Genomic DNA, 27018 nt, shown 5'->3' on the forward strand with positions numbered 1-27018 from the left:
AGTCGATAGGGCTCGCTTAATATTCCCGCAATATATACGTTCTTTCAGCTTCAGGTATCCCGCTCCCAACAGACCCCAAAACACCCCCAGAGATCCATGGTGATTCCAGCAACTCCTCCGCTCCTTGGCGACCAAAGCACCACCTTCCTTCGCCGGAGATCTAAGAAACCCTCGAATTTAAAAGCATTGCTTCGTAGTCGCTTATTATATATAAGTTCGTTTTTCATTCCTCTATCAACAAACCCAAACACCCCTCTAGACCCAGTGCAATCTATGCAACTCCGCTGCCGGAGATCTAAACGCCTCCAACCTTCGCAGGAGATTCTCATTCATCTCTGTAATCCAAGAAATTATCAAGATCGTTGTAAGTTTTCTCGAGGGTTCTTTTGTGATTAAGATATTGTAATTTCCTTGTAAAGCTGAAATTGATGTTTGTGTAAGAACGAATCGAAGGTAAATTGCTTTTTTTAATTTGTTTTGATTCTCTTGCTTCTCGTTGGGGTTTCTAGTACTACTCTATCTTCTCCTTAATCTTTTCGTTGAAGGGTTTTTCTGTAAACCCTGATTTAGTCAGTTTAACTAACTGCACCAGATGCATTCTGTCGATCTTCTCGTTGGGATTCTTGGTCTGCGTCTTCTGGTTATTTTTTCTGTAAAAATAAAGTTATTATATGGACAAGAAAACGAATTTTATCAGATCCTGATGTTTTTGTCAACAATCTTATAGGATAACCGGAGCAGTTGATATTTTTTGGTCATAATCAAGAACAACAAGATGAACGGACGTTGATTTAACAGGCAAACAAAGGTTTGACTTTTTTTTTTTTAATAATTTTGACATGTAGGGTTTTGAAACTCAAATCGATCAATTTCAGTTTGTTGTCTTGATTATCAAATGTGGCTTTTTGCAATTTTATAAGCAACAGATACCTTTTAATACTTGAGATACGTGTTTTTTTCATGTAATTTCTGCTGAATCTTTTGAAATATAGTCGTTCCTATGTTATTTTGGGAAAATTCCTCTTTAATTTGAGATCTAGTGAGTTTGTTTCATTTGAAAAAATGGCGATTAGTGAGTATGTTCATCAGATTATCCACTGACTGAAAAAATCATGTTTAAAATCTGCAAATACGGGGTTTTGATTAGTCTCAAACTGGTTTAGACTTTAAATTTTTGAGTCTTCATTTTATGTTTGTGTTAGATTTCAGTGATTTCCCATTACATCTTGACTGAGTATGATTCTTCTGTAGCAGATGTAAACTAGAAGAACACAGAACAAGGAGAAAGAAGGAACAAGAAAGCTCATTACATTGTTTGTCTCTTATTTGGTGTCACATTTCTTCATTCTTGATTTGGTTTTCTAAAATGACATTCTTTCTGTTTTCTTTGAATCCAAATGCAGAAACAACAGGAAGAAGAAGCTAACAATGTTCCCCAAAAAAAACACTTAAGAAAACCTGAAGAGCCTATCAAGTCACTCACCTATGATAAGGTACAAAACTGACAACTTTACTCTGCTTTTTACTTGATATACATGCAATATGTTTGATAGGGTATTAATGAAAAAGCCATTTTGTCTCATAAGTTGGTATCTTGTAATTCTATGTTTTTTAAAATTCTACCAAAACATAACATTCTTTTTTTAGTTTTTAAAAAACTACCCATGATATGGGATTGCATTTTTTTTTTCAAAGATTACACGAATTTAGCATTGAACTTTCATGTTTTCTAAAACTACCCTGATATACCATTGCAGTTTATCTCTTTTGAAAAATATACAAAAATATAGCATTCTACATTCATTTTTTTTAAAACTACCTTGATACATAATTGCAGTATCATCTTTTCTCAAAATTTACCTAAACATGGCATTCTACTTTCATTTTTTCTTGAAGACTACCCTTATGTACCTTTGCATTTCCCTCTTTTTTTCAAATTCTAGCAAAACATAGAAAAAAAATGTCATTTTAATAAAACTACCTTGATACACCATTGCATTTTCAGCTTTCTTCAAAATTTACCCAAACATAACATTCTACTTTAAATTTTTGAAAAACTACTTTCATTATGTTAAAATTTATGTTATATAACATTGCATTTTTATCTTTTTTTTCAAATTCGACCCAAATAAACACTTATACTTTCTTTTTTTTTTTTAAATATTATTATATACCATTGCAATTTTATTTTTTTTCAAATTCTACCTGAACATAAAACTATTATTAGTACCATTGCATTTTCAACTTTTTCAAATTCTACCCACACATAGCATTCTACTTTCATTTGTTTTAAAGACACACCATTGCATTTTCTTCTTTTTTCAAATTCTACCTAAACATAGTATTCTACTTTTAAAAAAAATAAAACTATCATTGATACCATTGCATTTTCAACATTTTCAAATTCTACACAAACATGACATTCTACTATCTTTTTTTTTTTTTTTTAAATTAATACTTCCATTGTACCATTGCATTTTCAAAAAAAAAAAACTAATGATATAGCAATGCATTTTTATCTTTTTTCAAGTTACTCAAACCTAATATTTTATTGTCATCTTTTTCAAAACTATGTTGATATACCATTGCATTTTTTTTCGTATCGTACCCAAAACAGAGCATTGCACACTATTTAAAAAAAATACCATGATATACCTTTGCCTTTTCATATTTTTATAAAATCTACACAAACATATTGTTAAACTTTCATCTTTTTTAAAACTGCCCTTATATAGCATTTTGTTTTCATCCTTTTTCAAAGTCTATCCAAACATAGCATCCTGTCTTCATTTAAAAAAAAAAAACTAACCTTTTATAGCAATGCATTTTCATGTTTTTTGAAAATCTACCCATATTGAACCTTTTGTTTTTTAAAACTACACTGATATTTTATTGTATTTTTATCTCTTTTGAAAGTTCAACCCAAATATAGCATTCTATTTAGTTTTTTTTAAAACTAATTTTATTTATAATTTGATTTCCTTTCTTTTGAATTTTTACCCAAACATAGCATTCTACTTTCATTTTTTCTAAAACTACCCTTATTTACCATTGCATTTCATTTTCCTCTTTTTTCAAGTTCTATCGAAACATAACATTCTATTTTTGTTTTTTTTATAACAACCCATGATATTGCATTGTATCTTCAAGTTTTTAATTTTTTCAAAATCTACCTGAATATAGCATTTTCAACTCTTTTGAAAAATATACCTAAGCATAACATTTTACATTGCATTTTCACCTTCTTTTAAAATCTACCCAACCCGAGCCTTCTATTTTTAATTTTTTTTTTCTTTCTTTTAGAAAAAATGGAAGTAAACTACCTTGATACATGGTTGTATTCTCACTTTTTTTTTTAACATTTACCTAAAACATAGCATTCTATTTTCAGTTTTTGAAAAAAATACCCTTTTATGTAGTTGCATTTTCATTTGTTTTTCAATTTCTACCCAAACATAAGAATCTGCATGTATTTTTTTAAACTACCCTTGTATATCAGTACACTACATTTTCATCTGTTTCTCTATTTTTACCCAAAGATAACACTCTTTTATCATTTTTTTAAAAAGCTACCATAATATACCATTGTATTTTCATTTTTTCTCAAAATTACCAAAGCATAGCCTTATACTTTCTTTTTATTAAGACTAGCTTGTTACATAATTGCATTTTCATATATTTTCAAAATTTACTAAAACATAGAGCGTTCTACTTAAAAAAAAAAAAACTAAAAAAATACACCATTGCATTTTTCATATTTTTTCAAAATCTACTCAAACATAGTGTTTAACTTTCTTTTTATTAAAACTAGCTTGATACACAATTGCATTTTCATCTTTTTTCAAAATCTACCCAACATAGCATTTTACTTTCTTTTTATTAAAATTACCTTTTAAAACAATTGCATTCTCATCTTTTTTCAAACTCTACCAAAACATAACATTCTCTTTTTCAATTTTGAAAAAACTACCCTTGATATAGTATCGCATTTTCATTTTTTTCAAACATTGCATTTTATATTCATTTTGTTAAAATCTACCCTTTCATACTACATTCTCATCTTTTTTCAAAATCTACCAAAACGTAGCATTCTATTTTCTTTTTATTAAAACTACCTTGTGTTTATAAAATCTACCTAAACATAGCATTTTACTTCCATTTTTTCTAAATCTACCCGAATATAACATTAAAATTTCATGTTTTTGAACACTAACTTGATATGCAATGGTATTTTCTTCTCTTTTGAAAAATATACCAAAACATAGCATTTTACTTTCATTTTTTTTAAAACCACCCTTATGCGTTTTCTTGTTTTTTAAAACCACCCTGATATGCCATTACATTTTCATCTCCTTTGACAAGTATAACTATACATAAAATTTTACTTACATTTTTTTAAAAACCATCCTTATATACCGTTGCATTTTAATTGTTTTTTTTTTTAATTTTTTTTTAAACTTACCCAAACATAACATTATCCTCTCTTTTTTTGAAAACTATCTTGATAGATTGTTGCATTTTTACCTTTTTTCAACATTTACCTGAACATAAAAATCTGCTTTTAGTTTTTTGAAAAAATACCCTTTTATACCATTGCATTTTCATCTTCTTTCCAAATCTATTCAAACATAACAATCTACTTTCATTTTTTAAAACTACCCTTATATACCATTATATGTTCATATGTTTTTCAATTTCGTCTTTTTTCAAAATCTACCATAACATCACCAATGCATTTTCATCTTTTTTAAAATCTACCTAAACATAGCATTCTACTTCCGCTTTTTCACAATCTACCCGAATATAACATTAAACTTTCATGTTTTTTAACACTACCCTGATATGCCAATGCATTTTCATCTCTTTTGAAAAATGAACCCGAACATAATATTTTACTTTCATTTTTTTTAAAACCACCCTTGTAAACCATTGGCTTTTTTTAAATCTACTCAAGCATAGCATTCTGCTCTCATTTTTTTTAAAACTACCTTGATACATAGTTGTATTCACCTTTTTCAACATTTGCATGAACATAACATTCTACTTTTTGTTTTTTTGAAAAAAAATACCCTTTTATACAATTGCATTTTCATCTGTTTTTCAATTTCTACCCAAACATAACAATCTAATTTCATTTTTTTAAAACTACATTTATATACCAATAAATTATAATCTGTTTTTCAATTTTTACCCAAACATAAAAATCTATTGTAATTTAAAAAAACTACTATTATATACCATTGCATATTCATCTTTTTCAATCTTTTCATGAACATAGCATTCTACTTTAATTAATATCATCTGTTTTTTAATTGCTACCCAAATATAACACCATATTATCATTTTTTAAAAACTACCAAAATAAGCAATTGCATTTTCAACTTTTTTAATATGTACCCAAATATAAGCATTCTACTCTCATTTTTTTCAAATCATACCCGAACATAGTATTGTACATCTTTTTTCTTTTTTTATTAATTACCCTGCTATACCTTTTGATTTTAACATTTTTTTAAATTCTACCGAAACACAACATTCTACTTTTTTTTTCAAAACTATATTCATATGCAAATTCATATTCACATTTTTTTTTTTCGAATCATACCCATACATAGCATTGTGTTTTATTTTTTTTTCAAAAGTTACCCTTGATATACTTTTGCTTTTGCATCTTTATCTTTTTAAATATTTACACAAACATAGCATTGAACATTCATCTTTTTTTTTTTTTTTTTTTTTTTTTTTTTTTTTTTAAATTACTCTCATATTGTATTTTTATTTCTTTTTAAATTCCATCCAAACATATCATTCTAATTTTTTTAAATAACTTTATATAGCATTTTGCATTTTCATCTTTTTCGAAAATCTATCCGAATTGAAATTTCATGATTTTTTGAAACTACCCTTATAAAGCATTCTACTTTAGTTTTTTTTGTAAAAAAGCTACCATTATATACGATTGAATTTTCATTCTTTTTTATTTACCAAAGCATACCATTCTACTTCTTTTTTGAAAAAAAAAACTACCAATGCATTTTTTTTACTTTTTCAAATTCTACCTAGAAATAGCATTCTACTATCCATTTTAAAAACAATTTTATATACCATTGCAAATTTCACCATAACATAGGTAGTTTCATTTTTAAAAACAATTTTCATTTTTTTAAAGATAAACTATTGCATTTTCATATCTTATCCAATTCTACCCAAACATAGCATTCTATTTTCTTTTTATTAAGACCAGCTTGTGATACAATTGCATTTTTATCGTTTTTCAAAATCTACCCAAACATAGCATTTTACTTCCGTTTTTTTAAAAATCTACCCAAATATAACATTAAATTTTCATGTTTTTTAACACTAACCTGATATGCAATTGCATTTTCATCTTTTTTGAGAAGTATACCAAAACATAGCATTTTAGTTTCATTTTTTTTAAAACCACCCTTACATACCATTGCATTCTCTTGTTTTTATAAAATCTACCTAAACATAGCATTCTGCTCTCATTTTTTTTTTCTTGAAACCACCTTGTTACATAGTTGCATTTTCACTTTTTGTCAACATTTACCTGAACTTAGCATTTTACTCTCAGTTATCCTTTTATACCATTGCAATTTCATCATTTTCCCAAATCTAGTCAAACAAAATATTCTACTTTCTTTTTTTTTCTTTTCAAAGCGACAGTGATATACCATTGCATTTTCATATTTTTTTAAATCATACCCAAACATAGTATTGTACTTTATATTTTAAAAAAGTACCCTAGTTTACCTTTGCATTTTCGTCTTTTTTTTAAATCCACACAAACAAAGCATTACCTTTCATTTTAGAAACTTTCCTCATATAGAAACTCATTTTCATACTTTTTCAAGTTCTACCAAAAAATAACATTGAATTTTCATTTTTTTAAAACTACCCCTTATACTGCATTGTATTTTCAATTTTAAAAAAAAAACATCTATCCTAATATAGCATTGAACTTTCTTGTTTTTTTAACACTACCTTGGTATACCATTGTATTTACATCCCTTTTCAAACTTTACCCAAACATAGCAGTCTAGATTCTTTTAATAAATCTGTGTTGTTACATAATTGCATTTTCATCTTTTTTTAAAACTCTATCCAATTATAGCATTCTACATTCATTTTGTCAAAATCTACTGTCATATACTTTCATATTTTCATCTTTTTTTTTTAAATCTATTATAACATAGCAATCTATTTTCATTTTTTAAAACTAAAGAGACACCACTACATTTACATCTTTTTTCAAAATCTACCCAAGTATAACATTAAATTTAATGTTTTTTAACACTACCCTGATATGCCGTTAAATTTTCATCTCCTTTGACAAATATGACCAAACATAACTTTTTTACTTCCATTTTTTTAACACTACCCTTATATAGCATTGCATTAAATTTTATGTTTTTTTTGTAATTTCCTTATAAAACTGAGATTGATGCTTGAGTAACGAAGAATCGAAGGTCAATTGCTATTTTTTTGTTTGGTTTATTATCTTTCTTCTCGTTGGGTTTCTAATATTACCTTTACTTCTACATCTTTTTGTTGGAGGGTTTTTTTTCTGCAAACCCTGATTTGTTAGTTTAACCCATTACAACATAAAAAAGAATATAAAAAAAAAAACTAATGTTATTAGACATGATGTTTTAGTCAACAATCTTCCTTGGTAATTCAGTATTTACTTGTCTGCTTCTGTTTGGTTATTTGTACTAGTTCCATAAAGGCTTTTCTTCATACTGACAATACTTATGCATATATGAATAAATGTCTAGTCTTTATGGAACTAATACAAATAAACATTTTTGTTGATTTTTACATTCACTAAGTTTTTGGCCTTAATCAAGAACTAGAAAACATGACATTGGACGCACCTATTCTTCTGATTCAAATTTGCAAACAGAGGCTAACAATGCTGCTCAGAACAAAGCATGAAGAAAACCAAAAAATTTTACTAAGTCACTCACCTTTGATAAGAGGTACAAATCCAAAAACTATACTTTGCTGATTACTTAAACAACCCAAACCTTGCATTTTTAATTTTTTTGAAAATTTATCCATATATAGCATTGTTTTCATCTTTTTTTTTTTTGAAAATCTTCCCAAATATATTATTGTACTTTCAATTTTTTATTAAGGGTAAATTACACCGTTGGTCCCTCGTGCACATGCCAGAAAGCATGTTTAGTCCCTATTTCCAAAATTTAACTCGTGCAGTCCCTCGTTGTTATTTATCTTGCATGGTTAGTCCCTATGCACGTTAACTGTTAACTCCTTCCGTTTAAGCCACCCACGTGCCTTGCACGCAGGGGCATTTTCGTCTTTTCAGGGTTTGTATACATGAACCAGTATGGCGCGACTTCGATAATCGATCATTTCTGATTTCATCCTCCGTCGACCCTTAGCATTGCACGAGAAAACCCTAGTTTTCTACGATGGTGAACTGGAGGATTAGGCAAGAATGGGAGGAATACGATCTCCAAAGCTTATACGGTAAAATTTTCTACATTTTCAGTTGATCATCCATTATACGTTCCTAAAACGTAATTTTTTTTTGGGTTCGCAGCTGACAATCCATGTATGTTCTCGATACGATTGAACTATGGTGGAGTTTTTACGAAGTTTCTTGGCCGCAAATACATAAAGGGGAAGATGAAATATATTGATGGCATTGATAGTGACTTGTTCTCGGTGCATGATATGGACGAGATAATGGAATTGCTTGGTTGTGTGGAACCAGGTAAAAGTATTTATTATCATTTCAAACGACCAACCTGGGATTTAGATTTTGGGTTATATGCTTTGGGTTGTGACGAAGATATAAACCACTTTAGGTCATACGTGTATGAACACAAGGTGATAGAAGTGTATACAGAGTTTTGGGAAACCAAGCTCCATACGTATCAAATGTCCCCAAACCCTGCAAAGATAAAGATACACGAAATTCCTGAGTCCCTTTGTCGTAAAAGCTTGTTATTGACATGGTCAAATTCAGGGGATTGTCCTAGTGAAGAAGCCCCTGTATTTGAGAATGTAGAAATTATGGACGAACCCCCTAGTACATTACTTGAAACAACCTTGGAACAACCCCTTGTTACATTGAGTGAAACAGTTGAGTCAACCCCTGCCTATATACCAAGAATTGAAAGCCCTTTGACTGAACCAATGATAGGAAGCACATGTCCTAATGTTGATGGTTGGGATGATACATTTGAATGGTGTGGGACTCCTATGGAACAAGATGAACCAAATAGTGAAAAAGCAGGTGAAGACAGTCAAGCTAGTAAAGACAGTCATGATAGTGATGACACTGAAGATAGTGAATACAGTCAAGATAGCGATTACATAGTTGATGAAGATAATTTGTTAGATGATCCAGAGGTTGATATGAAGAACTTTCACCTCAACATTGACAAAGAGGTGGAGTGGGTTGGAAGTTTTCCTGATGATCGAGATGAAGCAGTAGAAGGTGATGAAGAATTAGAGGTTATAAACACTGAAGAATTTGTATCTGCATCTTCATCAGATGAGGGTGAAGCTAGTAAAAAAAGGAAGAAGATAAGAGATTTACGAAGAGCACATAAGAATGAAGCAGCTGCTATCAAAGATCCATTTTACATCCACCAGACTTTTAGCACAGCCAAGGAAGTTAAGCAACAAATTTATCTTCATTCCATACAGAGTAGAAGGGAGTTAGACTTCGTCAAGAATGACAAAAATAGGATTAGAGTGGTTTGCAAAGGGACAATACCAAACCTTGGGATATTAGAAACAGGTGGGACCAGCAAAAGTAATGACAAAGTGGGACCAAGTCAAAAGAAAAAGAAAGTGAAAGATGGTTCTGTTCATAAATGCCCATGGGTTCTACTAGTGAGTAAGTGGAAAAAAGACATTAACTGGACTGTTAAGACCTATGAAAAGCAACATACGTGCCTTCAAACAAGGAAAATTAGGGCATGTAACTACAAGTTTCTCTCTGAACAGATTGTTGACACAGTGGAGGCAAACCCAGAAATACCACTTAGAGCATTACGTGAGATGCTTGAGAAGAAATACCAACTTGGATTGTCAGACATGAAAGTTCATAGGGCAAAAACGAAAGCCCTGGAATCAATTAGGGGAGATTTTGCTGCTCAGTACTCATGTCTAAGAGACTACTTACAGGAGGTGCAGAGTAGAAATCCAAACACCACAGTCAAATTTCAAGTGCAAAGTGAACCATGTTATGCATCTGAGACCAGGGTATTTGAACGAGTATACATTTGTCTTGGTCCACTGAAAAGTGGATTTGCAGCAGGGAAAAGAGATTTACTAGGGCTTGATGGTGCATTCATGAAGGGTCCATACCATGGTATGATCCTGACAGCAGTGGTATGTGCATAATCATATTTTAGTATTTGATTAATGTTTGACCATAGTTAATTGTTTGCTTATTACTGTGTTTGACATGATAATTCAGGGTTTAGATGGGAACAATTGCACATACCCTTTGGCATATGCAGTTGTTGAAGCAGAGAACTTTAATTCATGGACCTGGTTTTTAACTAACTTAGGAGATGATCTTGGTTTGTATGCGAACTCCAACTTCACTTTCATATCAGATAGACAGAAGGTAAATAAATTTCTCCATTCATTTTCACATGCATGTTTTACAATTCAATAAGCAACCTCACTCTTTTGATGATTTAGGGGTTATTGCCTGCACTTGAGAAACTTTTCCCAGCAGCAGAGCATAGATATTGCCTAAGGCATCTTCATGAGAACATGAAACGTAAATGGAGGGGCAAGGAATTCAAGGATTGTCTTTGGAAATGTGCAACATGTACCACCATACCACAATTCAACAGTGCCATGGAAGAATTAAAGAAACTTAACAGTGAAGCATATGACTGGCTTAATTCTATTCCACCTAAGCACTGGTCCAGATCCCACTTCTCAGGTATATAATATTATGTTTATAAGTGTATAATTTTTAAAAATAATCTAATACAGTTGTGTTTTATTAGGGAGGGCACATTGTGATGCTGTGTTGAATAATATGTGTGAGAGTTTGAATAGCAAGATAGTGAAGGGTCGTGATAAGCCAATTATCAGTTGCTTGGAGTTTATTAGGGAGTATATCATGAGGAAAATTGTCATGGTTTAAAAAGAAATTGATAAAGCTAATGGCCCATTAACTCCTACAGCCACTAAGACCCTTGAAAAAATTAAAGAAAGGGCATCACAGTGTAGGGCAGTGTTCTGTGGCAATGGGAAGTACCAGGTTACAAGTGAAGGTACTAATCAGTATGTGGTTAATATGGACCAACAAACTTGTTCATGTAATAGGTGGGAACTGACAGGCATACCCTGCAAACATAGTATAGCAGCTATATGGGATATGAGGCTCAACAATGAAAATGTTGGAATACCTGAGACATGGGTACACCCAACTTATTGGCTCAAGACATGGAAAGAAATGTATGTCTTCAAAGTTGAACCTATTAATGGGAGGTTATTGTGGGAAAAAAGCACATGTCCTACCAAGTTGATACCACCAAAGTATCGTGTCCCTATTGGCAGACCAAAAAAAAAAGAGAAGAAGATCTGCAACAGAAGATGATGGAGTGTCCACAAAATGGAAATCTGTAACATGCACAAAATGTGGAAATGTGGGCCATAATGGAAGGACCTGCAAGGGACAATCACAGACTGGGAATGGAACAGGAGAAGGTGCAGCAGGGAATACAACAGGAGAAGGTGCAGCAGGTAGCAGTGGTGGTGTACAAAATGGAGTTGGGAACAAAGGAAAAAGCCCCATGCTTTGAGAATTTGTAGTGTTGTATTTTGATACTTTGTTGTTATGTGTTGTATTTTGATACTTTGTTGCTGTGTAGGATAACTGTTTGTATGCCACAAGACTATGTTGTTATTTTGGATGTCCCTTTATGTTAATGGTCAATGGTTATCTTGGATATTTTAGAGTTTTTGTCCTTTTTAATTGTTATATTGGATGCTAGTATTGAATGGTATATTGCATATGTTGCCATTACAATATACACATACCAACTGATAACATTGAATGGTATATTGCATAGTATTGAATGGTATATTGCATATGTTGCATATGCTAGTATTGAATGGTATATTGCATATGTTGCATATGGTATATTGAATGGTTTAATTGTTTGTATGCCATATACCACATTTTCATTAAATTTGAACACCAACTGATAACACCACATTATGATTACACAATATATTGTAACTAAAATTGAAATTTTTTTATTAATACAAATAACATTACAAAGAGTCTCCATTACAATATACACATACCAAAATACTAACAACTTCATTACTTAACCTACACTTTATATATAAGGACTGAAACAAAAAAAAACCCAGCTAATAACTAGGTAAAGCTTCAATTTGCGATTTTGTTCTTCAAGTTTCATCCTAAACGCCATACAATCACAGTCCTGATCATAATCATTCACCCATCCTATGAACTTGCATAATGGTCCCTGAACCAATTAAAGTAGATGAAGAATTAGGGCAAAATTAGAGAAGACGAAGAACGAAATTGAAGTCATTAACCTTACCTTTACTGTACAAGCATAATAGAGTTTCCCAGGGTTTCTTTTGCTATAAGATGTGCGAATCACTGCAGTGGCTCCACAATTGCATTTAATATCGATCATTGTTATGTATTTGGAAGAAATCGATCGAACGAGGGGAAGAGACGAACGAGGGGAAGAGAGGAATGAGAGGATACAGAGGAAAAGAGGGTTGCAGTGTAACGGCATTAAATATAGATACAAACCCTGAAAAGACGAAAATGCCCCTGCGTGCAAGGCACGTGGGTGGCTTAAACGGAAGGAGTTAAAGTTAACGTACATAGGGACTAACCATGCAAGATAAATAACAACGAGGGACTGCACGAGTTAAATTTTGGAAATAGGGACTAAACATGCTTTCTGGCATGTGCACGAGGGACCAACGGTGTAATTTACCCTTTTATTAAAACTACACTATGTAACATTGCATTTTCATCATCTTAGAAACTCTTCCACAACGTACATTATCTTTTTTATTTATTTATTTATTTTTTAAATCTACCCAAATATGGCATTCTACATTCATTTTTTTTTTGAAAAATCTACCAAAATAACGCTTTGTACATTCATTTTTTTAAAACTACTTTGATCTAGCATTGCATTTGCATATATTTGAAATTCTACCAAAATATAGTGTTGTACTGCCAATTGTTATATAACTACCCTAATGTAGCATTACATTTTCAATCTTTTTTGAAAATATACCAAAAAAATATAGCGTTGCATTCTCATCTTTTATTTTTTTATTTTTTTATTTTTTTATTTTTTTTTAAATCTTCCAGAATATAACATTATACCATCATTTTTATTAAAATGATTCTTATATTGCATTGTATTTATTTTCTTCTTTTTTGAATGTCTACCCAAATTTAGAATGGTGATTTATTTTTTTTTAAACCACCATGATATAGCATTGCATTTTCAATTTTTTTTTAAATTTACCAAAATATTGTATTATTTTTTTTAAACTACTCTGATTTAGCATTGCATTTTCATATCTTTTGAAATCTATCCAAATATAGCATTGTACTATGCATTTTTTTAAAACTACCTTGATATAGCATTGTATTTTCATATTTTTTTAAAAATCTATCTAAATGCACTTTCATGTTTCTAAACTACCTTGATATAGCATTGCATTTTCATCTTTTTTTGAAACTCTACCTAAATATAGCATTGTACTTTCATTTTATTTTGAAATGTATCCATTTATAATATTGCATTTTCATCTTTTTTGAAAATCTACCAAAATATTGCATTGTACATTCATTTTTTTTCAAAGTATTATGATTTATCATTAAACTTTCATATTTTTTATAAAATCTGTCAAATATATAGCATTTTACCTTTTTCCCTTCTAAAACTACCCTTTTATAGCATTGCATTTTAAAAAAAAAACTATGCAAATGACATTATAATTACATGAATTTTTAGAAGTACCATTTTGTAGCATTGCATTTTCAACTTTTTAAAAAACTACTTTGATAAAGAATATTCATCTTTTTTGACAATCTACCCAAATATAACATTGTATTTTCATCTTTTATGAAAATCTGCCCAAATATAACATTTTACTTCCATTTTTTTATAACTATCCTGAAATAGCATTGCATTTTCATATTTTTTGAAAATCTACACAAATATAGTATTTGTACTTGCGTTTTTTTAAAACTACACAACATTGCATTCTCATCTTTTTTGAAAATCTTCCACATATAGCATTGTACTTTATGTTTTTGGCATTACAATATTACCTTTTTTTGAAAATCTTCCAATTAGAGCATTATACTTTTTTTTTTTTTTAAAACTACCTTTATTTATAATTGCATTTTAATCTCTTTTCAAAATTTACCCAAACATAGCATTCTACTTTCATTTTTTGTATTAGACAAACCTTATATACCATTGAATGTTCATCTTTTTTCCCACTCTACCCAAACATAACATTCCTCTTTCTTTTTATTAAAACTATCTTATTACACAATTGGATTTTCATCTTTTTTTCAAAATCTACGCAAACAAAAGTTCTTCCTTTCTATTTTTTTGGAACTACCCTTATACCATTGCATTTTCATTATTTTTCAAAATCCTATCCAAACATACAATTCTACTTTAATTTTGTTAAAAGCTAACCTTATATATCATTGCAATTTAATATTTTTTCCTAACTTCTACCCAAACATAACATTTTAACTTTGTATTTTAAAAAACTACTCTTATGTACCATTTCATTTTAATTTGTTATTCAATTTCTACCCAAACATAATAATATACTATCATTTGTTTAAAAACTACCATTATACCATTGCATTTGCATAGTTTTTCAAATTCTAGCCAAACACAACATTCTACTTTCATACATATATTTTTTTAAAAACTACCTTGATATATTATTGCATTTTCATATTTTTCCAATTCTACTCAAAAATGTTCTACATTTTTCTCTTTAAAAAAAAATGTTCTACATTCAATTTTTCAAAACTAGATTGATATACAATTTCATATTTCTTCATATCATACCCAAACTTAGCATTTTCATCTTCTTTTAAAGCTACACAAACATTATTGAACTTTCATATTTTAGAACTACCCTCATATAGCATTGAATTTTCATCTTTTCTGTAAATCTACTCAAACAAAATATTCTTCCAATTTTTTTTTCAAAACTACATTGATATACGTATGCATTTTTAATGTTTTTTTCAAATTCTACCAAAACATAACATTTTATTTTCATTTTAGAAGAAACTACCCATTATATTGCACTACGTTTTCATCTTCTTTGAAACTCTACCAGAATATAACTTTCATGTATTTTAAAACTACACTGACATACCATTGCATTTTCATCTCTTTTGAAAAATAAACTCAAATATAGCATTATAATGTAATTTATTTTTAAAATTACCTTTTATTCATTATTGCGTTTTTATCACTTTTCAAAATTTACCCAGACATAGCACTCAACATTCATTTTTTTAAATAGCCAATCTTATATACCATTGCTTTTTCATTTTTTTTCAAGTTCTACTTAAACATAGCATTTTAATTTCTTTTTATTAAAACTAGCTTGTTACATGGTTGCATTTTCATATTTCTTCAAAATCTACCCAATCATAGCGTTTTATAATCATTTTTTAGAAGTACCCTTAAATACCTTTGCATTTTCATATCTTTTGCAATTTCTACACAAATATAACACTATACTAACATTTTTTTTTAAAAAAAAATTAACATTATATACCTTTTCATTTTCATCTTTTTTCAAACCCAAACAAATTATTCTACTTTGTTTTTTTTTTTTTAATAAAAATCTAACCTTAAATACCTATGCGATTCATCTTTTTTTACGTTATAGCCAAACATAGCATTCTACTTTGTTTTTATTGAAACTAGCTTGTCACACAATTTCATTTTCATCTTTTTTCGAAATCTATCCAAACACAACATTCTAGTTTCATCTTTTTAAAAGCTAATCTTAATTACCATTGTGTTTTCATCTTTTTTTTTCATTGTACCCAAACATAGCATTCTATTTATTATTATGTTTTTTTTTTTAAACTAGCCTTTTTTTTTTTTTTTTTCTATTCATTTTCATCTTTTTTACAAATCTACTACCTAAACGAAATGGTCTATTTTCAATTTTTTCAAATCTACATTGTTATACCATTTCATTTTTCATATTTCTTCATAGGGGAAATGACATAAATGGCCTACGAACTTTCTAAGGCTGACCATTTTAGTCCCTAAACTATTTTAGTCCCCTAGACTTGTTTTAACCAGTTTGCTCACCACATCCATCATACATGACATGACAACCACATAATTGTTACCATTTAACTGATCATCGTATGAATCGTAGGGCCCAAGTCAACACTATTCATATCCGTCTTTGTACATCAACACAATCCATACAAACACAATCTGGTGCCCTAAAATGACAAAAATCCAAAGTTCATAGCCTAATCGCTAAGAACATGTTGTCACTCCCATCTCCCCCTAACAGGTGGTCCTTGAGCGATCGTCTTCACTTGGACGAGAACAGGTCTAATGGAGTCATAGAAGAAGACATGGCCATCAACCTACTCCAAACACAGTTGGTGGTGTCATTGATCAGGGAGGACGTTCATACCGAGTTGCATGAGCTATAAGAGAGGCAGAAGAGAAATGGATGCCTTTACTGGTGTTTTAGTCATTTTAGACAGTTTAGCCTTTAGGGGTGTATTTGTATTTTAGCCTTTAGGGATTTCTTTACTTATTTTATCCATTTTAGCCGTTAGAGGTATTTTAGTCATCGTGGACTTATAAGGAAGGTATTTGACCATTTTAGGCATTTTAGCCAATTTAGCAGTTAGGGGCATTTTAGTCACTATTTGGTTTTTTAGTCGTAGGGGTATTTAAGGCATTATGTACATATTGGCATTAGGTTTCCTATCCATTGGGGAATTTAGCCATTTTAGCCTTTAGGGGTATTTTAGTCATCGTGGACTTATAAGGAAGGCCTTTGACCATTTTAGGTGTTTTAGCCAATTTAGTAGTTAGGGGCATTTTAGTCAATATTTGGTTTTTTAGTCGTAGGGGTATTTAAGGCATTATGTACATATTGGCATTAGGTTTCCTATCCATTGGGGAATTTTGCCATTTTAGCCATTTTAGCCTTTAGGGAATTAGGGGTATTTTAGTCATCGTGGACTTATAAGGAAGGCCTTTGACCATTTTAGGCGTTTTAGCCAATTTAGCAGTTACGGGCATTTTAGTCACTATTTGGTTTTTTAGCCGTAGGGGTATTTAAGGCATTATGTACATATTGGCATTAGGTTTCCTATCCATTGGGAAATTTAAGACATTTCACCGGTTACGGGTATTTTGGTATTATATACATGAAAGTATGATGCTACAAATGGACATAAATTAGATTACTATTAGTTAACGTGAAAATAGTATGGACATCATAAACCTATTTATTAACATAAAAAACAAAATCCAACTGCACACCAGATTAAACAACAGAAACAAACTTTTCTTATTTATTTTCCATTTTCATTAAAACTACGTTGATATACTTTTGCATTTTTCATGCTTTTTCAAATTATACTCAAACATAGCACTGTACTATATTATTATTATTTTTTTAAAGTTATATTGAGATACCTTTGCATTTCAACTTTTTTTTTAAATCTACACATAGCTTTGAACTTTTATTTTTCAAAACTACCGTTATATATCATTTTATTTTCATTAAGATCCATATTCTACCCAAACATAACATTCTACTTTGTTTTTATTAAAACGTACACAATTGCACTCTCATCTTTTTCAAATTCTACCCAAACATAGCACTGTAGTTTCATTTATTTTAAAAAAACTTACCTTTTATACCATTGTGTTTTCATCTTTTTTTCACATTATACCCAAACCTAGCATTCTACTTTCATTTTTAAAAAAAAAACTAGCCTTGTTTGCCATTCCATTTTCATCTTTTTTCAATTTCTATCTAAACATAGCATTCTACTTTCATTTTTTTTTTTACATAAACTATCATGATATACCATTGCATTTTCATCTTTTTCACATTCTACCCAAACATAACATGATACTTTCAGTAATCTGAAAACTACTCTTATTTGCCATTCTAATTTCATATTTTTTAAATTCTACCCAAACATAGCTTTCTACTTTCATTTTTTCTAAAAGTACCTTTATATACACCATTGTATTTTCATCTGTTTTTCAATTTATACCCAAACATAACACTATAATACTCTTTTTACCAAATACCATTGCATTTTCATATTTTTTCAAATTCTACCCAAACATAGCATTCTACTTTAGTTTTTTTAAGCCAAGGATACACCATTGCATTTTCATCTTTTTTTCAAAATGTACCCAATCATACCATTCTAATTTCAAATTTTAATAATTAACTTGATATACAATTGATTTTAATCTCATTTCCAAATCTACTCGAATAAAATGTTCTACTTTCATTCTTTTCAAAACTACATTGATATCCATTGCATTTTTTTTTATCTTTTCAAATAATACTCAAACATAGTGATGAACTTTCTTATTTTAATCTTTTTTTTTTAATCTACACGAAAATAGAATTAAACTTTATTATTTTAAACCTATCCTCATAAAGCATTTCATTGTTATCTTTTTTGAAATTCTGCCAAAACATAACATTTTATTTTTATTTTATAAGAAACTACCCATTATATAACATTTCATTTTTTTTGACACTCTACCTGAATATAACTTGCATGTATTTTAAAACTACACTGATATATACCATTGCATTTTCATCTCTTTTGAAAAATAAACTAAAATATAGCATTATAATGTAATTTATTTTTAAAATTAACTTTATTTATAATTGCATTTTCATCTCTTCAACATTTACCCAGACATAGCATTCTACTTCCATTTTTTAAACTACTAATCTTATATACCATCGTGTATTCATTTTTTTTTCAAGTTATACTTAAACATAGCTTTTTATATTCTTTTTATTAAAACTAGCTTGTTACGCAGTTGCATTTTCATATTTTTCAAAATCTATCCAATCATAGCGTTTTACAATCATTGTTAGGAAACTAACCGTATATACCATGCATTTTCATATCTTTTTCAATTTCTACGCAAATCTAATACTATACTATTATTTAAAAAAATAACAATGTATACCTTTGCTCTTTCATCTTTTTTCAAACCCAAACAAATTATTCTACTTTTTTTTTTTTTTTTTTTATTACCGTGATATACTATTGCATTTTCATCTACTTTTTAAAAAAAAAAAAACTACATTCATATAGCATTTGATTTTCATCATTTTTCACATTCAACTTTGTTTTTATTAAAAATAGCTTGTTACACAATTGCATATTAATCTTTGTTTTTTTGGAACTAAGCATATATACCATTGCATTTTCATCTCTTTCCGAAACATAGCCCTCTACTTTCATTTTTTAAAAACTAGCCTCATTTGAAATTCCATCATCTTTTTTCAAATGCTACACAAACATAGCATTTTACTTTCATTTTTTTTAAAACTAGCCTCATTCAATTTCTACCCAAACATAACACTAGACTATCGTGTTTAAAAAAACTAACATTATATAATATTGTGTTTTCATCTTTTTTCAAATTCTACCTAAACATAGCATTCTACATACCTTTTTTTTTTTTTTTTTTTTTTTTTTTTTTTTTTTTTTTTTTTTATCAAGGATACCTCATTGCATTTTTTTTCAAAATCAACCCTAACATAGCTTTTTGCTTTTTTTTTTTTGCTTTTTTTTTTTTTTTAATTTAAAAAAAACGGCAATTACATTTTCATGTTTTTTCCAATTTCTCTCAAACAAAATGTTCTACCTTCATTCTTTTCAAAACTAAATTGGTATACAAGATAAAATAATTAAACTCCACAATACAATTGCTATTGGCTTAACCCCGTAAGTCCTTAGCTAAATCTCATAGGTTTTCACAATTCTACTTGTTAGGTTTTGTAACCCTCATTAACCAGTTTGTGGTACGAAATTCACAATAGCGACGACTATTGCATTTTTAGCAATTGTGTAACAAACTACTTTTAAATCAAATAAGAACCATGCAATAAGGCCAGATCAAGAGTTCACAGTTCTGAGGCTATCCTATCTAAATTGTACACAACCTCTAGGGCACCCACTCGGCGATCTACAAATGGTAACATAAATCCAAATAATCGAATTGGTAGATGTCCTAAAACAAAACCAATTCAGTCTAACATGCAATGACATAGACTCACATAGTCGGGGGAAATGATAGACATTCAAACAACTGATTCTACACAAAAACAATATATCAAACAGGAACAATGCAATAAACCAGTTGAAGAGTTCTCAAGCTATCTAATCCTATATACGTTTACAACCCCTAAGGCATTTGATCAACGATCTACTTAATAGCATATACAATCCTACCACACATTGGACATGCAATGTTATAGTATAGTGAGAAGAAACTCACATGAGCCAAACAACATAATCATAGTAGCAACCTTGGCAGATGAAACAACTAACACAAACTGCCTAATTAACAATCTGAGATCAAACTTCAACCTATGGCTCAAATCTTTAAAGTTCGAATAAAAGTCAAACCGGTCAAAAAGTCAACAGTGTCAAAGGTCAAGAGTCAACGTCAACATAACAGATGTGTCGCAACCAAGTCAAACGTGTCGTACCCTACACAATTAGAAAATAGATATAATACTTTTAAAGCACGCCGTGGCCTTCTTTAGGTGTGCCCCTCCCTATGCTCAATAGCCTCACCATTAAGCACTTAATCCTTAAAGTTAGAGGCTCTAAATCTCATATCTAAAGCCCTACAATGTCCAAGTGGAAAAAGTTTTCAACTTTATTTATTTCATTGCCTTTAACAAACAAGATCTCAAACCGTAACTTACAAAATCCACTTTAAGGGCCAAAACCTTATCCAACTAGGAATGTCTAGAAGGCAAGATATGACCATTAAAAAGGTATAGAGTTCTTCAAACTCTAAGAATCATACCGCAACTCCTATCTCTACGTGCACACCACTTGCTCGATCCGTTCTCTGCACGAATAGCTCAAATCAATCTCTTCTCTGAATTTCTACATCTCAGGCGGCCTGAGTCAGGCCAATTACCACCATCGTCACATCTACCTCCACATGCGCGCCACTTGCTGGAACTGTTCTTTGCACTGGTTGCTCTATCTCTTCTCTCTATTTCTATGACCTCATAGCTGTCAGTCACACCTCACCCATCATAAGGTATTTTCTTCTTTGATATCTTTTGAGCATCTTCAAAGATTTTTTGGGTCATTTTCCTTTCCTTCTATGTTCCCATGTCAGAATTTTGTGCTCATATGACAGAAAAAAAACATGGGATTAAATTAGGGCTAAAGTTTCCATGCTATTCTATCGAGTCTGTATCAGAATTTTATGTTTGTATGATAGAAAACCTTGAGCAGAAATTAGGGCTAAAGTTCCCATGGTATTATGTTGATTCTATAAATTAGGGCTTAAGCAAAAGTAGACCAGCAATAAACAAATTTAGTAAAAAAAACTATTGTGGCCTTCAATCACCAGAATCTGTTCATCTTCACAGTTCCATTCTTGCAATCGACTTTCGACTTCAGGGGTCATAAGAGAAGCAAGCAGGACAGTGGTTTGAATGGAGCTCCCAAGACAGCAAGACAAAGGTAAAAATTCCTCACTTTAGTTTGTTCTTCACATATTCATTAATCTCAGTTCCCAATTATTACGTAAATGCCTTAATTTCTCTTTCTTCCTATATAATCAATTTAAATACCAGTTTTGTTTCTTTGCTTTCTGCCATAATGCATTTTTCCTTTGGTAAACAAAAAGAAATATTAGCATCAAAGTTTGAACAATTGTTAAATTTGATTTTTATTCTGTTACATGTAAATGATTTATTGCCGATGTCTACATTCTTAGCCATTAAATGATTGTTTCAGGTTCCTTATATTGTTATCTGTTGCTTTAGTTCTATTTCCTACCTTTGGATTTCAAAAAGGTACCCTCTAAGCCGTGTTATGTATAATGTGTTGTTTTCATCGCGTATTTAGCTTGGCCTTTTTTCTTTACTAACTGATTTGTTTTTGCTATATCTTGATGCCTCTATCTTATATTGTTATGATTTTCCATTATATTAAAAGCCAACTTATTTCTTTCACCGATTCGTTTCACAACAATATGCAACGAAAAAAGAAAAAGCTTAATCATAATGATGAACATCCACTTGAAAATTATGTTTCTTCTCCACAATCCAGCCCACATGCTTTTTCTGATAGCCCATCGAGTTCTAAATCTACAAAAAATCGTGTGTCAAAAAGGCTTGTACAAAACTTTCGGTATTCAAGGACTCTCATATTTCAACACCTCATGTCCAACAACCTCATAATTCTCAATCTTTAATTGACGATCTCTCGCTGAAATTGGCGCTATCCAATTCCAGTTTCACAAAGTTTATGTAAGTTTCCTTCTCTCCCAAATCTGTTTTATCACTCCAATTGAGCACACATGATTCTCGAGTTGCAGCTTAACCTAATCTCACCTTCTCCGTTCAAACAGATGACGACACCACTGACCAATGCAGCTTCCGATTCCGGCAGCCTCCACATTTTAAAATCTAAAATTATTCTTCGTTAACTTCCGATTCAGGTAAATCTCTTGATTTTATTTGCTTTATTCGTATATTAGGTTAGGTTTATGTTAGGGCTTAATTTCTCCATTTTTCCCTTTTTCAATCGTCATTCCTCTTATATCTCAGCATTATATATACACGAATCACCTTGAAGCTTTCTGGTTATTGTGTATCATAGCCATATGGAATGCCTTCTTCTTTATCAGCAAATTAATTTCAGGTCTACCATCGATTACATCTATATAAGAATAGACACTTAGAATTAGAACTTGATTTAGGGATTGATTGGTTAATTATTGTTTAAAAGCTATAAATTGGTTAGTTGTTGTTGATCCATGAGTTCTTACAGGTCTAGCCTACACGAATTTTATGGAAAAGTAAGTAGAAGGGAATTAAAACGCCGATAAAGAACATATAGTGGTTTAGAGAATAGCTTACCCAAAATGACACCTAATTTGCTCCCCTTAAGTTTACTCCTTTTGTTCTTGTCAATTGGAAAGCCTGCTTTGAAGTACACAACTCTGAACAGAAACATCTTGAACATAGTCTCATCTCCTATTTCTACGAACAAACGCCTTTATAAGTATAGAAATTGTTTTTGTATTTCTTTTGGTGAATTCACTTGAGGTTCATTAGACTATATTTGTATTTTTATCTGATTCACAACCTTGCTAGTTGAATTTAACAGGTTAATTGAGAATTAGATGATAGTTTGAAACAAAAAGATAAGGCATACCTAATAATAAAGGCCAATTGCAGAGAAAAGAAATGTATCTCAGACAAAATGTTGTGCAAATTGTAAGTTTATAATCATATAAGGGACCCACCAAATCCTAATCACTTCAAAAAGAAATTGACTTATTTAAATTATCTATTTGGATCATCTGTAAAAAACTTGTTTATAATTGAGATTTCAGATAATGCCTTTTAGGTTATGATTGTTTTAAAAAGTCTAAACTTGCAGCATATTACTTTGGTTTTATGTGTATAACATATCACATAAAAGGTAAGTTTGTTACTATATATGTCTATTTACTGTCTCTAGGTTGTCAACATTTTGATTTTACCTGATGCATCATCATATGAACAAACACCTTTATAACTGTTTATATATTGTTGTGCGCTGAAGGTTCATTTTCTGTGATAATATACCTGTTTTTGTGTATCTTTTGGTGAATTCACGTAAGTAACAAGCTTCTATGTGAGGGAATTCAACATAAAACAGTGCAAACTCTGAGTGCTTATATTACCAGGCTTGTTAGGAGTCACTTTCTTCAACTTCTCTGTCTAATCTATGAGTTACAGGAAACTGGGTTTGCTTTTCTGTTTTCTGACCGTTTTACCCCTGGACACCAATGCGTGGATCTTTGTTGTGTTTAGGTCAGCTCATAGTTTGTCAATACTATCTTTACATATGTTATTAATCGGTTCGGTTATTTTGGTTATAAAAAAGAATCAGTAAAATGATAAGTCTTATAGTTAGTGATGTGGGATGACAAAAGTCAGGAACAAAAAGTCTTACTGTTCAGCTATGTATAGGTGTTTTGTACTAGATTTACGTCCCATTTACGTCCCAACTTTTTTTTTTTTACAAAATCATTTTTTTAAAGAATTCATACTCCCAACTTTTTTTTTTTTTTTTTTTTTTTTTTTTTTTTTTTTTTTTACATATTTGACATGTCATTGTGAACAAAATTCAATGTAAAAAGAAGTCTAAGATAAACAATTCAGGTAAATACCTGTGATTTCTCAGTTTTCTGCACAAGACTATCCAATTTTTTTTCAAGCTCTTTAATTTCAAGTTGAAGATATTTTTGCTTAAGTAGAAACAAGTTCCCATTCAATCTTTCACCTTTCAGATTCTGCATCTTTCCATTTACCCACAAAATCCCCTTCATATTTTCAATCTGATCCTTCATCTTCTCCAACTGTTTCAACTTTAGAATCATTTCCTCCAAAAAACCAACAACTTTTTCTTCAAAATAATCACACAAATCCCATAAATCTATTTTCACTTTCAAAAACATATTTTCAAGAACCTGTTTCTCTACCCATAATTTATCAGCTTCCTCCACAACTTTCATGGCTGCTTTCTCATTTATTTCAAATGCAAAACCCATTTTTTGTGACAGCCTTTCTAAGTTCCTCTTGAAGTCTTGCAGCCAAATTAACATTTTGCAATCTCATTTTTCTCAACTTTTCCTCTGCCCGAATCGTCCTGTTCTTGATTCACTAACTCTTCCTCAAGATTCTTGACATGGGTTTCAAGATCTTTAATCACAAGATTTGAGTTTGATTTGCCAAAATGTTTTAAAATGAATTCTGATGCAAAATTAAATTCATTTATTTTAATTACTAATTAGGATCTAAAAAGATGAACGTAACATTATGAGTTCATATCTTTTGATAAATAACACCTCAAATATTACAAACTTCCCATTCACTTTTAATAAATAATAAACATAACCCATCAAAACAAGAAAGGTCAAGCTTTATGGTCAAAGACTCAACTGGACTCGACTCGACTATGTATGTACTTTTATATGGGAATCAAAGGAAGAAGATTGAGTTCATGAAAGTCAGAGGCTTCCTAAAGAGGTAATTGAGGTTATATTATGCTATAAAATAAATAATTTCACATGAATAGCTGCATAATGTTGTTATATGATGCTATTGGTGTTTCAAAGGGATGATCGGTTGAGGTTAAGCCATTCGTCGTCTGTTTTCCCTCCATATTCAGGTAAGATGCTACATTTATTTTGAAATTTAAACCATATTGAATTGTATTTTAAAAAGGAGGAACAGAGATATGGAGATTGAAGCTGGAAACAACGAAAATTTTATTGAACCCCCTTTTGAATATATGCATTTCATTACCTACAAATATGGAACTAAGGTATGTCTATGAAACAATATTTCCTTTTAATTTACCAAATGTTTATTATATTTTTTAACTCACTGTTTTTATATAAATATATAATAGGTGGAGTTCAAGCAGGCTCTGCCGCTCTGGTCCCTAGTATGGTTTGCTGGAGAGAACACGTAGGGAAGCTCAACATCACGCGGCTGAGGCATCTCTTATGAATTTGGCTGGTAAAAAAATATTTGATGTTTTTGTCTTATAACAGTATAAAGAATTTATAGAAATGAATTCCTTCCACCCTTCCCCTAGTCCTTAGGATTCAAATGGAATCGAATTGCAACAAAACAAATAATGATAATGATTCTGATCCTTTTTAGGCAATGTTTTTGCAGATAAGTATCTGTCTCATGCTAAGTCTGGTGGTGGTCTTTAGATTCTGGGTTAGAGGGGCTGGGTCCTAAGAAAGGGTCGATTGCAGCACTTAATGAACTAGTAAGATCTTAATCAGTTATTGTATGTATATCTTACCTTTTCTTTTCGATTATTTCAGTGTATAATGGAAGGTTTGGGCATGAGTTTCCAACCTCAACCACACGTTTCAAATAACATGGGCCAGACCAACAAGTTATATGCACATGTTGGTAATGTACTATTATTTTGTAGTTATTTTTGACATTTGACATGTTAATTAGTTTTAGTCAATGTCTCTTCAGGTTGAAATAGACGGGGAAGTGTGGGGTAAAGGAGTCGTGTTAACATGGGATGAAGCTAAGATGCAGGTATCTCTTGTCACTTATTTCTTCACATCAATGATCAATGATCAATCCCAATCAAATGTTATTATTATTTTGAATTTTTCTCTCTCATGTTTTACTTTTATCAGGCTACTGAAAGTGCTTTTGTAAATTTGAAAGCAAGGATCAGGGAATACCCACCTCCTCAAAAACGACAACCTTCTCCTAGGTAGGTGGTCACTTTAATCTTTCTTTATTAATAATCTAAAATGTTAATTTCAGGAATGAGAACCGAAGATGATTGGATGAACATGAAATGAAGAGAGCAGTTAAAATGTTATTTTGAAGTTATGTTTTGTGAAAACTCATTTCCTTTGGGAGTTTGATGTTATGTGGATAGTTTTGTTTTTGGATGTTTTTTGAATGATGCTTTGGTAAATTTTGATAGTTTTTGGTATTGTAATGTTTGGTCGTATCATTATTTGATGTTTTTTTTTTGTATAATAATTTGATAATTGTAGTATTTTTTTTATTTTAGAATCATAATAAAAAAAAACATGATATTACATGTTTGTGACGCATCAGTGAGGGGAAAAAAATAAATGTGTGAATTTTGCG

General features: G+C 30.4%; 1 protein-coding gene and 3 long non-coding RNA genes across 6 annotated transcripts; 3 read left to right on the plus strand and 1 right to left on the minus strand.

The window, feature by feature from the left end:
* Positions 1-72: 72 nt before the first annotated feature.
* LOC145047531 (uncharacterized) lies at positions 73-24291 on the plus strand. The gene is made up of 7 exons (XR_013682267.1): positions 73-364; positions 728-808; positions 1255-1313; positions 1404-1493; positions 21745-21838; positions 22115-22629; positions 22731-24291. It is a non-coding gene; the product is annotated as an uncharacterized LOC145047531 (long non-coding RNA).
* LOC144997560 (uncharacterized) lies at positions 8600-11980 on the plus strand. The gene is made up of 4 exons (XM_078957454.1): positions 8600-10395; positions 10484-10636; positions 10714-10963; positions 11031-11980. The coding sequence occupies exons 1-4, from the start codon at positions 8605-8607 to the stop codon at positions 11168-11170; spliced, it is 2334 nt and encodes a 777-aa protein (XP_078813580.1). The 5' UTR covers positions 8600-8604; the 3' UTR covers positions 11171-11980.
* LOC144998398 (uncharacterized) lies at positions 12266-12756 on the minus strand. The gene is made up of 2 exons (XR_013660299.1): positions 12606-12756; positions 12266-12527 (listed from the first exon to the last, which is right to left on the minus strand). It is a non-coding gene; the product is annotated as an uncharacterized LOC144998398 (long non-coding RNA).
* A 261-nt stretch (positions 24292-24552) lies between the features above and the next one.
* On the plus strand, positions 24553-26923 carry LOC144997901 (uncharacterized). 3 transcript variants are annotated; one of them, XR_013660006.1, is made up of 6 exons: positions 24553-25699; positions 25787-25896; positions 26059-26133; positions 26217-26307; positions 26380-26445; positions 26550-26923. It is a non-coding gene; the product is annotated as an uncharacterized LOC144997901 (long non-coding RNA). The 3 variants fall into 3 exon arrangements; XR_013660007.1 differs by having other exon boundaries at positions 26217-26303; XR_013660005.1 differs by having other exon boundaries at positions 26059-26307.
* The last annotated feature ends 95 nt before the right edge of the window (positions 26924-27018 follow it).

Source organism: Lactuca saligna, chromosome 5 (genome assembly GCF_052625555.1).
Source record: "Lactuca saligna cultivar CGN05327 chromosome 5, ASM5262555v1, whole genome shotgun sequence".
Taxonomy (NCBI): domain Eukaryota; kingdom Viridiplantae; phylum Streptophyta; class Magnoliopsida; order Asterales; family Asteraceae; genus Lactuca; species Lactuca saligna.